This window comes from Leuciscus leuciscus, assembly GCF_965113295.1.
Source record: "Leuciscus leuciscus genome assembly, chromosome: 12".
Classification (NCBI taxonomy): Eukaryota; Metazoa; Chordata; class Actinopteri; order Cypriniformes; family Leuciscidae; genus Leuciscus; species Leuciscus leuciscus.
Window position 1 is genome coordinate 26,292,178 of NC_138736.1, and position 17,003 is coordinate 26,309,180.

Sequence of the window (17,003 nt, forward strand, 5' to 3'; positions counted from 1 at the left end):
TGTAAGAGGCCGATCACATGGATGTGACTATTGTGAGTCAAAGTTATAGCGCCACCAACTGGCAGCAGGAAGTGTGTCCCTTTCAAAATGCTTTGAAATCACCCTCTTATTTTTACCCGATTTGCTTCAAAGTTTATGTGTATAATGTAAACACACGGCAGATGTAGACCTGTGAAAGGATTTTTTTATATCTTTAATACTGTTGCCATGGCAACGCTTCAAACTTTAATATTCTTTTTTGATGCTTTTGAGACTCTTAACATACTTGAAATTGGATGAAACTCGACAGACACATCACATTTATTAGCCCGTAGACATGTGCAAAGTTTCAGAAACGGGCGTGGTGAGGGGCTCAGTAGCGCCACCTTTAGTCATAAGTGGGTGGGTTAGTTTTATCAACAGCAACAAAACTTGGTATGTGTATTGTTCTCATCAAGACGGACAACTTTCTAATTTACATTAACGATCTCCGACCAACAGGAAGAGAGATATTTTGGTTTGAATGTGGATTTTCTGAAGAATTTTCTCTCCCCCTCTCTGTGTCTCTGTGTGTGTGAGGGGAGGGGGGATTTGACTATTGCTTTTATATTGTTAATCAAGGTTTCAGGGGCTTTTGGGGTCCTTAACGTGCTCAAAAACTCTTGAAACTTTACATACAAAGTCGGAACCCCCTGCCATCAGGGACGGGTTGAAGCTGGTACCCGGGCGTGGCAGGGGGGCTCAACAGCGCCCCCTTGAACGGGGTCCCAAAACTTGGTCCATAGATCAAACACGCTTGCATGAATTAATTTGAAACTCGGTACACATATAGATATCATCGGGCCGAACAACTTTCCCCCAGTCAAGTTTTACGCCAGCCCAACAGGAAGTCGGCTATTATGGGTTGTTTGGAAAACGCTTGCTGTGGAATGCGAAGTACTCCTCCTAGAGAATTCATCCAATCCCCACCAAACTCGGTGTGCATGAAGTCAAGACATTGAGGATCCTAAATTGCGGACGGATTTTTGATATCTCGAACGGTTTGGCCGTGGCGAGGAAACGAATTTATGGCGAGAAAAGAGAAACACGAAGTGGAATAACTTCTGCATACATTAACTGATCTTGATGAAACTTCAGCAGTGTGTTCGTGGTAAGAGGCCGATCAGATGGATGTAACTATTGTGAGTCAAAGTTATAGCGCCACCAAGTGGCAGCAGGAAGTGTGTCACTTTCAACATTCTTTTGACAAAAGTGGGCGGGTTAGTTTTAACTACAGTAAAAAAAAAATTGTTTGTATATTGTACTCATCAAGCCGGACAACTTTCTAATTTACATTCATTAGCTCCGGCCATCAGGAAGTCAGATATTTTGGTCTGAATGTGGATTTTTTTGCAAAATCAGCCTCTGAATGTTTAGCCACTCCTCTTAAACTATTTATTTTATTCCCACCAAACTTTTTCAACATGATGAAAATACATTAAATATGCTAAATTGTGAACGGATAATAAATATCTCAAACGGTTTTGATATGGCGAGGGATTAAAGTAATGTCAAAAAAGGAATCAGAAAACATCTCATATCTTCTACAAATGTAATTATAAACTGTTTATTTTTATAGAAAATTATACAAATATTAGAACTAAACCCATTTTATTCTGTTTTTGCAATTAAAGAAGTATAATAAAAGTTAAAAACAGGCTATTTAGTGCTATTTGGTTCAACAAAAAAGCAAACATAGGGCTATACTGCCCTCTTGTGTCCAAAAGGATATAAAAATAGTATATAAAACTTTTTACTAGGTAGGCCTATATTGTATTTAAATATAAATGTATTAGGTATATGACTGTGAGGATATTTTCCCATCGGTTAATCGACGTGTGACACGAGCGGGTGCTTTTAAATCGCTAATATAAAAGTGAAAGTAAAATTCGGACGTCCGCACGGACATTGATAATGGTGCACACACGTTGGAAAGAATGATACTTTTAAACATAACACTAAACCGCCATTAGGTGTCGCCAGGCGACCGTCTTAATGAGCGAGTCATTGATTCATTCGTTCAAACGATTCGTTCGAATGACTGAGTCATTCATGATTGAGACAGATGTTTATGGATTGATCATTGAATCTTTGAGTCAACCGATTCGTTCAAAATGCTGAATCATTCAGTAATGAGAAAACAAGTTGCCGTGAGATGCGCGACGGTTCTGCTGTGATCTTTGTTTAACTATTTTTGCTACTGAAACAGAACAAAAACAGTCAATATTGCATCTAAAATCTAAGTGACTTAATTATAACTGTTTATTAACCTGTTGTATGAAATCAATGTCACAGTTTCAATCGTGATTGTATTCAGGAAACGGTAGCCTACTCGTCAAGTGAGGTTGCTTAAATCTATCAACTCCATAACTCCATATTTGTAATTTTTATAGTCAGTATATTGTTAACTGGGTTTCTTTTTTGTGTGCTGCGCTCATTTGTTTACGTTTCTCCTGGAGAAGCTGCACGAGCCTCAGCAGCGCAACCTTGTTACCATTGATCAGTAATACATTTATTATCAACTGTTGATTGCAACTTAAAATGAATGTAATAAAATTAGAATAATCTCTCGTTTTTTTGTGATTCCCAAGTTATTTTTTGTCATTGACGTTCTAATCAGGCTACTCTGGTCGGGCTAAATTCTCTTTCAGGTAGGCCTATTGTATATATATAAATATATTAGGGATGTCGGTTAATCGACGTGTGACACCGCTGGGGGCTTTTAAATCGCTAACTTAAAGTAAAATACAGATGTCTGCACAGACTTTAATAATGGTGCTGAGTAGAGCGAGCATTTTCAATGAATTCCTATGGAAGTAGGAATTAACTAAAAAACGTTCACTCTGTTCTGCTCGTTCCTCGCCGTGGGCGCTCACAGTTATGAATGCCTGTTTAGCCAAGAGCTTTTAGTTTAATTTTAAAATGAACGCCATTTCGGGGGATGGATTGCTTGAATTTATTTTACAAAAGCACAATGTTGTGTTTTATTGCGAGTGTATATAAATATAAGTAAACACTTTGCAGTTTGAATGATGTCCTGTATGAACAAAATGATGTGCCAATTATGTTTTTATGTGTCTACTGTTAAATCACACACACATTCCAGCATTGCAAACTTGACATCGCAGCCTGTTCATTATAGCCTTAATAAAATATAATAAAATAGTAAACCTAACATATACAAACTGCTCTGTTTAAATAGTCAGTAGTACAGTTCGTACATTCACAGTAAGCACTGCTCCACTGTGATTTTTCCAAGCACATTTTTGCGCGTGTGAAGCGGATGATTTTTTCCGTCGATATTGGAACACGAGTGAAGTACAAATCCTATAATAAAGAATAGTTTAGCATCCAAATACATCACAACTGTTGAAACGTTTTGATTCTAATGAAAGGGTTACGTGAGCCCAACACTTACTTTCGTTTTTATTTTTACATTAAATTTAAAGGATTTGTTGTGGAATATTTTGAGTGTATCATAAAATCAGAATAAGGTAAGACAAGTAAAATTTCCCATCTTTATTATATATATATATATATATATATATATATATATATATATATATATATATATATATATATATATATATATATGTAAATATAGCTGCGAGCAGCGATGGAGGGCCCAAGCCGGTGGAACCGCCACCCCGGTGCCTTTAGTGTAACTAAAGGCACCAGGGTGGCGGTGCCACCGGCTTGGGCCCGCAATCGCTGCTCGCAGCTATATTTACACATATATATATATATATATATATATATATATATATATATATATATATATATATATATTATAGTGTTATTATGCCAAAATACTTATTTAGTTTTAAATGAAACCATTGTAATCCTGAAAGTATTCCCCCTTTTTTCAAAATGTAACTATAATCTGATTACTATGTTTTTTGACGTAACTGTAACAGTGTTGTTTTTGGCAGCCCTTTTAGTTTTAGTCTTAGTCTTAGTCTTTTGGACGAAAATGCTTTTTAGTTTTAGTCACATTTTAGTCACTTATAAACTTGATAGTTTTAGTCGACGAAAACGCAAAAAGGTTTTAGTCAAGTTTTAGTCAATTTTTGTAAAAAAAAAAGAAAAAAAAAGTAGTCTTTAACAAATTAATTTAGGTTAAAAAGTATTGGAAATGGGCTTAGGTTTGACAGGTTGTACTGTAGCAAGTGTTGCAATTCATAAAACAACAGTTAACCTTAAAACCTTTGCATAATAAACTAGACTTTCTCATTGATGGAGATGCAGTGCTGCCAAGCTGTACTTCATTGTCGAATTGGGCAGAAACCTTTTATCCCCATATTTCAAGTTATATTTTTTTCCATGAATTGATGCTCTTCTAAAATTTCAGCACATTGGCTATTTTCACCAGTAATCACAGTAATAAAGGAACGGTTTACAGTTTAAACAGCAAAAAACTTTGAGCTACTACAACATTACACACAGATAAAGTGGTAACAGTGGAATCACTGTTTTACTAAAAAAAAGCCAGGAATAAAAACATTCTTACTTTGGCAATTGTGGCTTTTTTATATAATTAGTTAAATAATAATTTATGTTATAATCTAAGTTATATAATAATTATATATTACTTTGTACCAATTAGCCCACTAAACTAATGCTCGGACACACTCTGTCTCTCTCGCGCGCAGACACACTCGGTCTCTCGCGCGCACTTTCGGTCTCTCTCGCGCACTGTCGCTCGCTCGCTCGCGCAGTTCGTTTCGCTTTTGTCCAGTCCGGCGCCTCATATCGAAGATGTGTGGCGAGTGACTAGCCGCAGCCGCAGGTGTGTTGTTGTTGTGTGGAATCTGGTGCGCGGCATAGGCAGCCGGGTGGTGGGCGTACCCAAAACAAGGATAGGAAGCTGCAGCATTGCTGAAACTTTTTTTTTTTTTGTTGCTCAAAACAGAGAGATTTCACGCAAATTAGGCAGAAATGACATGCATTGTGAACGTCAGACTTATAATCATTTTCGTTCCGTCTCGTCTCGTCAACGAAAACTCGAAAACGTCTCGTCATGTTTTAGTCACCTTAGAGCCATTTTTAGCTAGTCATCGTCGCGTTATCGTCATAAAAAAAAGGTGCGTCAACGAAATCATTTCGTTATCGTCATCGTTGACGAAAACAACATTGAACTGTAACGGATTACAGTTACTGGATTTTTGTATTCTGATTACATTACGCCGTTACATGTATTCCGTTACTCCCCAACCCTGATTATAACTAAAGTACCTAATTATGTTACATATTTATTTTGTATGAAAACTAGCGCGTTAGATACTTATGGATTAAAAAGTACCGTTGTATCAGTGCTGCGCGAGCTCTCTCTCAAACACGGACGCGCGCACACACAGAGAGAGAAGATCATTGTAAAACGAAAATTGACGGGCTAAGTTTAAATTTTGTTCTTGCTTGTTTTGTTTTTTTCTGTCAAAAAGCATTTGGTATTATCCATCCCTGCTTTTAAAATTTGTTAAATGACGGACAATTTACTGTTAACACAGCCTTCATTATGTCGGATTTGGAACTTATACTTTATATTATTTTTAGAATAAGTGATTTGTTATGCTATTATTGGACTCCTGTCTATTCACTGTCAAATGTTTTATATAAATATGTTTGTATTGGCTAACATTTATTCAGCTAATGCGTGTCCTGTTTAAAATGTGCAATGTTCAAACGCAAAGACAGCACGTCACAAATAGAAGGCCTTTTCCCTGTGGCATTTAGTATCATATTTGGATATTCGAAAATAAATTAAAATGTTTTTATATATTTTTTTATTTTATTTTTTTACTGTGTTCTAGGGGTTTCTTAATTTTAGACTAGTTGATCAGCACACATTATATGCAATGCAATTATATAATGCATGTGTGTTGTCGTCCAAACCGCCCATACAATATGTTTCGCTTTTGCAATTACACAGAACACATCACCAGGTTCCGAAACAAACGCTCAGGTGTGAAAGCACCTCCATCACACCACTCTTTCAATGGCTCTGCTCCATTGTTAGTTCTGACTGGTTGCGCAGTACGCAATGACAGTTGGGTGATTTTTGCTCTCTACTTCCTGTGAAGTGATGTATCAATGTATCGCAGTGCCCTTCAAACTGAACATGTTCGCTCCCTTCAGATTGGAATCTCAATCTCAGGTAGTGGAATACCCTGTGAAGTCCACTTCTCAGTCCACTTACGGATTAATGGAACGCACCTAAAGTTTGGTCAGAATATGCAAAAGCCTAGAGATGCAGCCTCAGAATAATTTTGGCATCATGCCATCAACTTTTGATAAATTGCCAGCTTGGACTGAAGATGATCTAGGAGGAGTTCAAAGAAATTCAAAATGGTGGATGGCAAGTTCAACCGACAATGGCATAATTGGTATCATTGTTCGTGAAATGACTCAAGGAATCGATCAAGATTCATTCCAATAGGCAAAAATAAAAAAAACGTAGCATATTTTTTTTAAATGGCCGAATTTTGGCTATGACTTATTTAGTTTATTTGGGTATGACTTCATGCTTGTGATGACAGCAACTTTTGTCTCAATACACTGAAGCATTGCAGAGATGTAGCCTCACATTCATTTTGCAGGGTTCATACAGTCATGAAAACTCTGGAAAAGTCATGAAAATGTACCCTGATGTAAACTCTTTAATGTGGCCTGCACATTTCTCAGAAACACACTAATGATGACTTGCACAATAATGGTGACTTGTGATCTGTATCTAGTAGGCACACCCTTGCATTGTGGCACCACTAAACATCTAGATCTCAGCCACATCTCACAGAGGAACAGACCAGACCCACGACAACTAAAGTGTTGAGAGGATACAGATTTCAGTGAGTGCGGCACACTTTTTCTGAAATTACATAGAAATATATTACTGGTAGTTTAGTTTGCTTGGATTTGCCATTAAGCATCTTGGACATTTATTTGACTATAACAGACAAGAAGAATTTGCAAATGTATATGTTTCCATCTATGTTTTATAGGAATGACGATTCTCATGATCACTATGATTGAACTGGTACTCATCTCTCTGGGACCTTGTATGGCCTATCAACTCACAGGTAGACAATGTTTAAGTGTTAGTTTTGGCGCTTCAATTGACTAGTACATTCAAATACATAGCCTACAATAAATGCAAAAATAATGTCATACATTTATATAATATCTGGTGTGACTAAGGCTTGCAGTGTGAAAGCCTTGCCTTAGTGGTTAAAGATCTGGGCTAGTACTTTAAAGATACCACTGGTTTCACAGACAAGGCTTAATTAAGATTGTCCCAGACTAAAATACATGTTTGAGCTGTTTTAACTGAAAGCAACTTGCACTGACATATCTTAAAATATGTCACTGCCATTGATGTGTCTCAAGATGCACACCAGTTATGTTTTTTAAGGCACATTTATAAAAGCTACTTAAATGTCCTAATTAAACTAAGGCCAAATCCTGGCTTAATCTAAGCCCAACTGTGAAACCAGGGTCCGGTTGCATAAACCTCTAGTTAGACTTCTTTTTCTTCTTTAAGACTGTTCATAGCTTTTTTTAATCAGTTACGTAAAAACGTAGATTGGCCTAATTTAATACTGAAAAAGTAAGACTGACTGCCCAAGACTAACTGCCAGTCAGTCATGCTAGAACTGAAGACACTGTCTTAACATAATGGCTATGTTTATGCAACCGGCCCCAGACCTGTATGTTCAAATCCCACAAGAGATGATGCATGAATTACAATAATTTTTGTCAACTTCTGGTTGCTCCAGGGAACAGTTCCTGTAATAAAAAATCTACTGTAAATCACTTTGGATAAGAATAACAGATAATAAAGCCTATAACTGCATGCAAAAGAAAAAGGGACTGTAATAATGATGAGTTGAAAGATGATGTGTCATCTAAGTCAGCTTGGGTAAAAATTACAACATCAGATAGTTTTATTTTTGGCAAACAAATGGTATTGGCATAGTTTTTCTGAGACTCTGCTTCTGCTGCAGAATCTACAGTGCCACGGCAAAATCATATTCTGAGGCCTGAATGTGATTTAAAACAAAAAATAAAATAAACAAATTGATTCAAAAACATACAGGGAAGCCAGTGGGCCTGTCCCAACACCCACACTTGCATGACCTGAAGTAAGTGCGCAAGACTCCAAAGTTGCCAAAGCTCAGTGGCCTTAACACACACTAAATCCACATAATCACTGATACCGTTTCGTCAGGTATTTGTAGCTTAGCACATCCCATCATTTTCACGCTTACATTCAAGAACTCATGAGCCCTAAAATCATGAAAACTTTCCAGTGTAAGTGTGAGTTAATTAGATAAGAATATAAATTGAAAATTGATTAACGTTCTAGGAGTTCGAAAAAGTAGGTTTTCAAAGAAATTTTAAATGGCGGACGGCAAGTTCAACCGACAATGGCATAATTGGTATCATTGTCTGTGAAATGACTCAAGGAATCTATCAAAATTCATTACAATAGGCAAAACTAATAAAAAAAAAATTTTTTTTAAATGGGCGACTTGGGAAATTTGGGTCTGACTTATGCTTGTGATGATGACATAGCAACTTTTGTCTTAATACGCTAAAGCATTGCAGAGATGTAGCTTCACATCCATTTTGCAGGGTTCGTACGGTCATGAAAAACATGGTAAAGTCATGGAAAGTGGTTTATGTACCCTGATGCTACACCAAAACTCTGTAATGTGGCCTGCTAATATACATTTCTCAGAAACACACCAATGATGATTTGCATAATAATGGTGACTTGTGATCTGTATCTAGTAGGCACACCCTTGCATCTTGTCACCACAATACATCTAGATGTCAGCCACATCTCATAGAGGAACAGATCAGACCCACAACAACTAAACAAGTGTAGAGAGGATACAGATTTCAGTGAGTGTGACTCACTTGTTCTGAAATTACATAGAAATCTATTACTGGTAGTTTCACATTCAAGAACTCATGAGCCCTGAAATCATGAAAACTTTCATGCAAGTGTGAATTAATTACAAATTACATATACTGTAATTTGGTAGTAAAATGTGTAAATAAAGCTCTGTAAAAAAAACTTTACTTGTAATTTAACTTCACAACACTATGTTGTAAGTGTGTCCCATTGGGTAATCAAAACTTCTACGCTTGTAGACAAGCGCCCACTTGAACACTTGGGCCAAATACAGGAAATACTTCATGCAAGTAGACAAGTGGTCATGTGCAAAGACCCCGAGGGCCCTATTTTAACGATCTGAAACGCAAGTGTCAAGCGCAAAGCGCAAGTAACTTTGTGGGCGGATCTCCGGCGCTGTTGCTATTTTCTCGGCGGGATAAATGCCTCTTGCGCCCGGCGCAAATCTAAAAGGGGTTGGTCTGAAGTAGCTTCATTATTCATAGGTGTGGTTTGGGCGTAACGTGAAATAAACCAATCAGAGCGACATCTCACATTCCCTTTAAGAGGAGGCGCGCTTGTTCTAAAGCGGATTCCTATTATAACGGCGGATTTGCCAGGCGCGCGCCAGGAGCGGTTCACAGACGAGGAGACCGACGTTCTCGTCAGGGACATTGGGGATGGAGAAACCCACCCAAATTAACTTCGGTTAAACAGGCGTATGATAATTTGGGTAAATGTGTAAGTTAGATGTATGCTTTTATAATAAATTGTCTGTCTGTCTATCTATCTATCTATCTATCTATCTATCTATCTATCTATCTATCTATCTATCTATCGTAATAATGTATGATTTGCAAAAATGAAAACTGGTGCTTCTGTGTAGATGAGAGAATCAAAGTGCGCGTTGTGCACACGCTACATTGATTATGGCCAAGCATGCGCCCTTAAAATAGCATATGAATAACATGTGCAACGCGCCACTGACTTTAAACAATTTTTTCCTGGTTAGTGGCGCAATTGTTTTCTAAACCTGCAAAATAGCATGAAGGAACGTTTGCGCCGGAACACGCCTCCTCTTTGCGCTGAACCGCCCCCGGGAGCGCAAGTGTATTTCTTAGTTAACCGACGTGCTTCTGTGGAGGGAAAAGTCCGCTTTGCGCGAGTGCAAAATAGATTTGTACATATATAATTTTACAAAATAAATATTGTACATACATGCGTCGGTGTACAAAGTCATTTGCGCTGGGTGCAAGATAGGGCCCCAAGTGTGAGTATTGAGAGAGGCCCAGTGTAGTTTAATTCATGATAAAATTACTCTTATGACCCGGTTCTTTTTAGTGATTTAAAAACAGGACAGCCAGTGTAGTCCAATTCATTAACAAATGACTAAAAAAAATACAGGGCAACCAGTGTAGCCCAATTTACAAACAATTACTTTTGTCACTTACATCAACGCATGATGTAGTGAGCCGGATCCGGGCTGGGCTGTATCCAGATCAGAAGGAGGAACTGCATCTAGACACTGAAACACTCTGACACTTCGGACACTCAGAATTGTCAGCAGAGATTGTGTCAACTAGACTTTCCCCTGTGAAGGCCTCATCGACATGACAGCCAGTATACTTGTAGTTGGTCACCAGGTTTGCACACATCTCAGGAGGGATTTTGGTCCACTTCTCTTTACAGATTCTCTCAAAATCCTTAAGGTTTCTTGGCTGTTGCTTGGCAACTCAAAGTTGTGGCTCCCTCCACAGATTTTCTACAGGATTAAGGTCTGGAGACTGGCTAGGCCACTTCATTACCTTAATGTGCTTCTTCTTGAGCCACTCCTTTGTTGCCTGGGCGGTATGTTTTGGGTCATTGTCATGCTGGAAGACCCATCTTCAGTGTTCTGGCTAAAGGAAGGAGGTTCTCGTCCAAGATTTGGCAGTGCATGGCCCCGTCCATTGGCCCCTCAATACAATGAAGTCGTCCTGTACCCTTAGCAGAGAAACAGCCAAAAAGCATAATGTTTCCACCTCTGTGCTTGACTGTAGGGATGGTGTTCTTTGGGTCATAGTCAGCATTTCTCTTACTCCAAACACGGCGAGTTGAGTTGATGCCAAAGAGCTTGATTTTGGTTTCATCTGAGCACAGCACTTTCTCCCAAGCCTTCTCTGAATCATTAGATGTTCATTGGCAAACTTCAGACGGGCCTGCACATGTGCCTTCTTGAGCCGGGGCACCTTGCGGGTGCTGCAGGATTTAAATTCATTGCGGCGTAGTGTGTTACCTATTGTTTTCTTGGTGACTGTGGTCCCAACTGCCTTGAGATCATTAACAAGCTCCTCCCGTGTAGTTCTGGGCTGATCCCTTACCTTTCTCATGATCATCCTTACCCCATGAGACGAGATCTTGCATGGAGCTTCAGAACGAGGGCGATTGGTTTTTCATTTTGCATTTCTTCCATTTCCTAATAATCACACCAACAAGTCTCCTTCTCTCCAAGCTTCTTGCTGATGATCTTTTAATGTAGCCCATTCCAGCCTTGTGTAGGTCTACAATCTGGTCCCTGTTTCTTGCTGGTTGGTAGGGGATCAAATACTTATTTCACTCAATCAAATGCTAATCAATTTACAACAAAATAATGTGTTTTTCTGGATTTTTTGGTTGATATTCTGTCTCTATCCGTTAAAATAAACCTACAATAAAAATTATAGACCCTTAATTTCTTTGTAAGTGGGCAAACTTACAAAATCAGCAGGGGATCAAATAATTATTTAAATAAATAAATGTATATAAATAAAGGTGACTTGACTTACGAGCATGTCCTTTTTAGTGGTCAAAAACATACTGATGACTCTGATGAGGCAGTTTTTAGAGAGAACATTTCTTGCATGTGTAAGCAAAGATGACATTAAAAATAAAATCTACCCAAATTACTCATTATCAAATTAGGAAATCTTTGATACCCTGCCCTAATTATTGTCCTGAGTCTATTGTTGTGACTTATACTCATACTTCACATATTTCTCCTGCCACTGAATCCTGTATATATATATATATATATATATATATATATATATATATATATATATATATATATATATATATATATATATAGTTTGTTGTAGTTATGTAATCAATTCTCTGTTGTCATCCTTTATAGGAAATGTTGCTTTGAGAAGTGAGACCCACCAGTCCACTGACTTGTTGAACAGTAACACCGCTGCCAATGCTGTTGATGGAAACAGAGCAACAAATTTTGCAAATAATTCCTGCACTTACATAACTGCAAAAAGAGACCCTTGGTGGAGAGTTACCCTGCAACAGCCTTACAAAATTGTCATGGTTGCCATCACCAACCGAGGTGATTGTTGTGCTGATAGGATCGATGGAGCTGAGATTCGTATTGGGAACAGCCTTGACAACGACGGCAACAACAATCAGATGTGAGAGAATTGTTAAGCTGTTGCTCAAAACATATATATATATATATATTTTTTTTTTTTATCCGATTGTGAGATCATCGAGCATTTTTACATTTCTTTAGGGCTGCAAAAGTGTATTCCATGCAGGCTGGGAAAACGCAGAAGTTCAAGTTCAGCCCCTTAGATGGACAGTATGTTAATGTGCTTTTACCAGGAGTGAACCGCATTCTGACACTATGTGAAGTAGAGGTGTACGCAGTCTCTGAAGGTGAAATGTGATGACATCACACATGATGTTTGAGTGTGTTTTACAGCACTGTCTAACTGTTCATACTTCATTATTTCTCAGACATGGTTGCAATGATGCAGGCTGAGAGGATAAACGTGGCACCAAATGGACGAGCCACCCAGTCCAGTGTGAATCAAGGTACTACAGCATGCCTGAGTCTTGCACAAAATGCCATTGATGGGAACCGGCAATATGACCTATTCAAAGGCTCTTGCACTCAAACGACTACTGAAAGTGATCCCTGGTGGAGACTGGATCTGATGAAGAGTTATACAATTGCGTCAGTGGCTCTTACCAATCGCGGTGACTGCTGTGCCGAGCAACTGAATGGAGTGGTCATTCACGTTGGAGATTCACTAGAGTCTGAGGGCCGGGCAAACCCAGTGTAAGGAGTTCTGTCATTACATGCATTTATAATAGACCTTATAAAGCTTATGTATTTATTATTATTATAGTTATTTTTGTATAAAATGTATTATTAAAGGACAAGTTTGGTATTTTACACTTAAAGCCCTGTTTACAGATCGTTTCTGATGAAATAGAACGGTTAAGATTAAAATTTGGACACATGCTGCTGTCCCGAGAATTTTAGGTTTCTTTCGCTTTCCCCCCCACCTCCAGAATGGCTGCATATGTGCACTGGAACAATCCTTCCTAAAACGCATTAAACTTTCGTTTTCAAAGACGTGAAACTCACCGAGTGGTCAGGGGTGTTCACTGATATGCTCACACAAAAATCGCTTTTTTGGTGTTTAGGTTAAGGTGTTTTACCATTCGTTGTAAAACGGTGGACCTATTTTTCCAAATGCCTCACACCCGTACATTCTTTCGTTGAGAGCTTGAATAGACACTCCAGCCCACAAACAACCCCATTTCCGTTTCCGGCGGCGGAGTAATACCGTACCTCACAGCACATCCAATACAAGTCAATGGAGTTGGACCAAAACTACGATAAAACCTGTTGGAAAGCATCTTTTGCAGCGATTTTTGTGTGAGCATATCAGTGAACACCCCTGACCACTCGGTGAGTTTCACGTCTTTGTAAACGAAAGTTTAATGCGTTTTAGGAAGGATTGTTCCAGTACATATGCAGCCATTCTGGAGGTGGGGGGGGAAAGCGAAAGAAACCTAAAATTCTCAGGACAGCAGCAGTTGTCCAAATTGTAATCTTAACCGTTCTATTTCATCAGAAACGATCTGTAAACAGGGCTTTAAGTGTAAAATACCGTACTTGTCCTTTAATTAATCATAAAGTTTTGCATGAGAAAGTGTGCTGTGTGTTCAGACCAACAGCATGTGATACAGCTGCTAAATGAACAACTTAATATTGTGTAACTTTTATTTTAGACACAAATAGTGCCTGTTTTAGTCTATTAAATGGTTCCAAATGAAGTCAAATCAACTTAGTAAAGGCCTGTTCACACCAAGGATGATAAAGATAAAATAAAGATTTAAAAATCATTCTAAATTTAATAGAATCGTGGAGTCCACACCACAACTATAACGATAATGGGCAAGGCATAGAGGAACGATATCATTGGAATCACTTTAAAAAACGTTTATTTTTTCTTTATTTTTTTTAATCTGATGAATGATCAAAACATTAACACCCATCAGAATCCACCTGACTTTCAAAAGCTTGAACAATATATATATATTTTTTTTTATGTTTTAATATGTAGTTTAAATAAGTGTGGTAGGTAAGAAATGTTTTTTTTTTTTTTTTAGGAAATTAGGTTGTCTTTCAGAGAGTCACATACGCTACTCTGAAAATCAAATTTGTGGACAGAAACTGTTGCATTATATACATAACGATATATATGATATTTAAGGCATCGTTTTATTTCTCCTTTCTTCCTTAACTTTCACTCCTACCTAGGTGTTTTAAAGTGTCCTTCATCCCTGCGGGAGGGACCAGGACGTTCCAGTGTGACAGTGCTCTTCAAGGCCGTTATGTGACTGTGGCTCTTCCTGGGGAAAACAGGACTCTGAGCTTGTGTGAAGTGGAAGTGTTTGGGGTTCCAACAGAATAATGCAGCTGTTTTTTGTGTGTGTTTTTTTAGCAAGAACATAGCGACCTTATGCCTATATTGCCACCCAATAATGTTAATAATAATTTACTATATTAATATTATGTGATTCATATTTTTTTTAGAATTCCTGTCTATACCCCTGTTTATCTATCCCTGTTACAAATATTTGCATGAGAAATAAAATCATTGTTTTCAATGCTCAGTAACAGATCAAAATAATATTTCTCACTTTTACTTTACACAAAGTAAAAAATATAAGTTAATATGAATGTTCAATGTAATTCTTATCAGCTAGTTTTAATAACTATTGTGCATTCATACCAGCCACTTGATGTCACTATTGCTTTAACTTCACTTGAAGGAAATATTAAGCAACTTCCTTAAAGCTGAAATTGTGCAATTACAATAATACCATGCAAAGACAGCTGCTTGATTTTTTTTTCATCCTGAACTGAGAGTTAACCCCAGCGATAGACACCACTAAATCAAAAGTGAAAATTTCTTTGAAGATAATATTGATTCAATAACTGTGCAAGATATGTGTTCAAAACCATGCTGACGTCTGGGATCATTCATTGTTATATTGTAAACAGGAATCAGCCTGTTTCTTTTCCACAGTCAATTGAAAATGACATGTTTTCATCATGTTAATTGAATTTGGAGCTGCTGTATGCTTTGAAACGGGTCTGATAGACCATCTGTGCTTAATTCTCCAAAGTACTTTGACAGATAGCTTGCAAAATATATATATCCATGTACAGTTTTATGGACAAAAATGCTGTTGTGGAAAAGGATATAAAATATGAATCTGATTATTTTAATATCACTGACAAAAGATATCTCTGAAAAGCACAGCGTAATAACTTTCTACAGTTTTGACAATCATCTTAGAAATGTACTGCATTGTTAAAGATGCCAAATGTTAATTGTACATGAAACTCATGCTATATAAAAATATGCTGGTATTAGTGGTCAAGTCACCTTTATTTATATAGCGCTTTTTATAATACAGATTGTTTTGAAAGCAGCTTTACCCTGATAACAGGAAAATAATGCAATAAAGTTTGTAGCAGCTCTAGAAGAAAATGGTGTCATAGTCCAGCATAGTTAAGTTCAGTGTTGATTAATTTCTGTTGTAAAAAAGTTATTAATGTGATTAATTTATCTATACAGCCGCTCTGGATAAAACGGTGATGTCATCATCCAGCTCAGTACAATTCTCATACAATGGCGTAAATGCAGGCAGTTCAATAATATTGTTGAATACATTAAATACACATTTTCAGATCCACATTCACAGATTGAAGTTACACTCCAACCACTGTTACAAAGACTGAAGTCAAAGGCAATAATTAAATGTGATGGAAAAAAAAACCCTGTTATATTGCACTACTGGAAATGGATTAATATGTCTGCAAAATATTAACATCCCTGATGATATAAATTTTGACATAAAAACTTTCCAGTCACTCACAATTTTGTTAAATGCGTAATCAAAATCATGCATGTTGAGTCATTCGTTTTTTGCCCATTTTTCCTAGAAGAGAAACAACTTTTAATTATGTGTATCTGATCAAAGTTTTTTTTTTGTTTTTTGTTTTTTGCATATAAATGGTGTCAAAAGACATGGACTAAAAGACACAAAAATCTAATTTTGATGAGAATCTCAAATAAGAAATGAACAGGAACATGCTAACCTTCCAAACCTTGACACAAACACAATCACACAGACTATCAGGGCTTTCTGACCCCCAGTATAGGAAAATAAATCATTCAAGTATCAAAGACAGGAACCATATTGATTCGGCAAGAGCTCCAGATGTATAATTCAGCGAAATACTGAAAGAGTAATTGAGTCTCTCTTCTTCATGGCATTATCTGACTGGGTCAATTTGCACTCTGCCTGATCAGGTCAGTGCTCAGGGCGGATGAGACTCCAGCCATGCCTTCCACGCTGGCACTGAGACCAGCTCAAGTGTGCATAATGTATGGGACCACAGTCTATAAATTACATCTGACTTAACAAGGTGGTAGGAGGGCTGTCTGCATAAACTCTCAAAGTAACAGCAAAATTGCAGCTGTTTAACTGTTGGAAATGTACAGTTTTGGCTCTTTTTCCTTCAGAAGGTTTTGCTAGGGATTAAAATAGAAAATCTGTAATTGCAAAGACATTACCACTTGAACTCTTCAAACAATACCTATGCGAGAAGTCTTTAGACCTTATTCACCTTGAATTAGCCAATGGCTTCAATTACAGCTTGCCCTTATGTCTTAAAAAAAACTGGTTCTTGGGAGAAAAAAAACTTTTTTTTTCTTTCCTTAAGGAAAGAGAACTCCATCATTTGTCTATGCCC

The 17,003-nt window shown here is 37.5% G+C and overlaps 1 protein-coding gene across 1 annotated transcript; it reads left to right on the forward strand.

The window, feature by feature from the left end:
- The first annotated feature begins 6,740 nt into the window (after positions 1–6,740).
- On the forward strand, positions 6,741–15,617 carry LOC309511024 (uncharacterized protein). The gene is made up of 6 exons (XM_082186040.1): positions 6,741–6,863; positions 7,017–7,094; positions 12,066–12,348; positions 12,450–12,595; positions 12,677–13,001; positions 14,496–15,617. The coding sequence occupies exons 2-6, from the start codon at positions 7,019–7,021 to the stop codon at positions 14,647–14,649; spliced, it is 984 nt and encodes a 327-aa protein (XP_082042166.1). The 5' UTR covers positions 6,741–6,863; positions 7,017–7,018; the 3' UTR covers positions 14,650–15,617.
- The last annotated feature ends 1,386 nt before the right edge of the window (positions 15,618–17,003 follow it).

Bases quoted from the DNA above. Each gene is read 5' to 3' on its own strand.
- LOC309511024 (XM_082186040.1), top strand. From the start codon at position 7,019: ATGACGATTCTCATGATCACTATGATTGAACTGGTACTCATCTCTCTG. The intron at 7,095-12,065 runs GTAGACAATGTT...CATCCTTTATAG, and splicing joins TATGGCCTATCAACTCACAG to GAAATGTTGCTTTGAGAAGT. The intron at 13,002-14,495 runs GTAAGGAGTTCT...ACTCCTACCTAG, and splicing joins GAGGGCCGGGCAAACCCAGT to GTGTTTTAAAGTGTCCTTCA.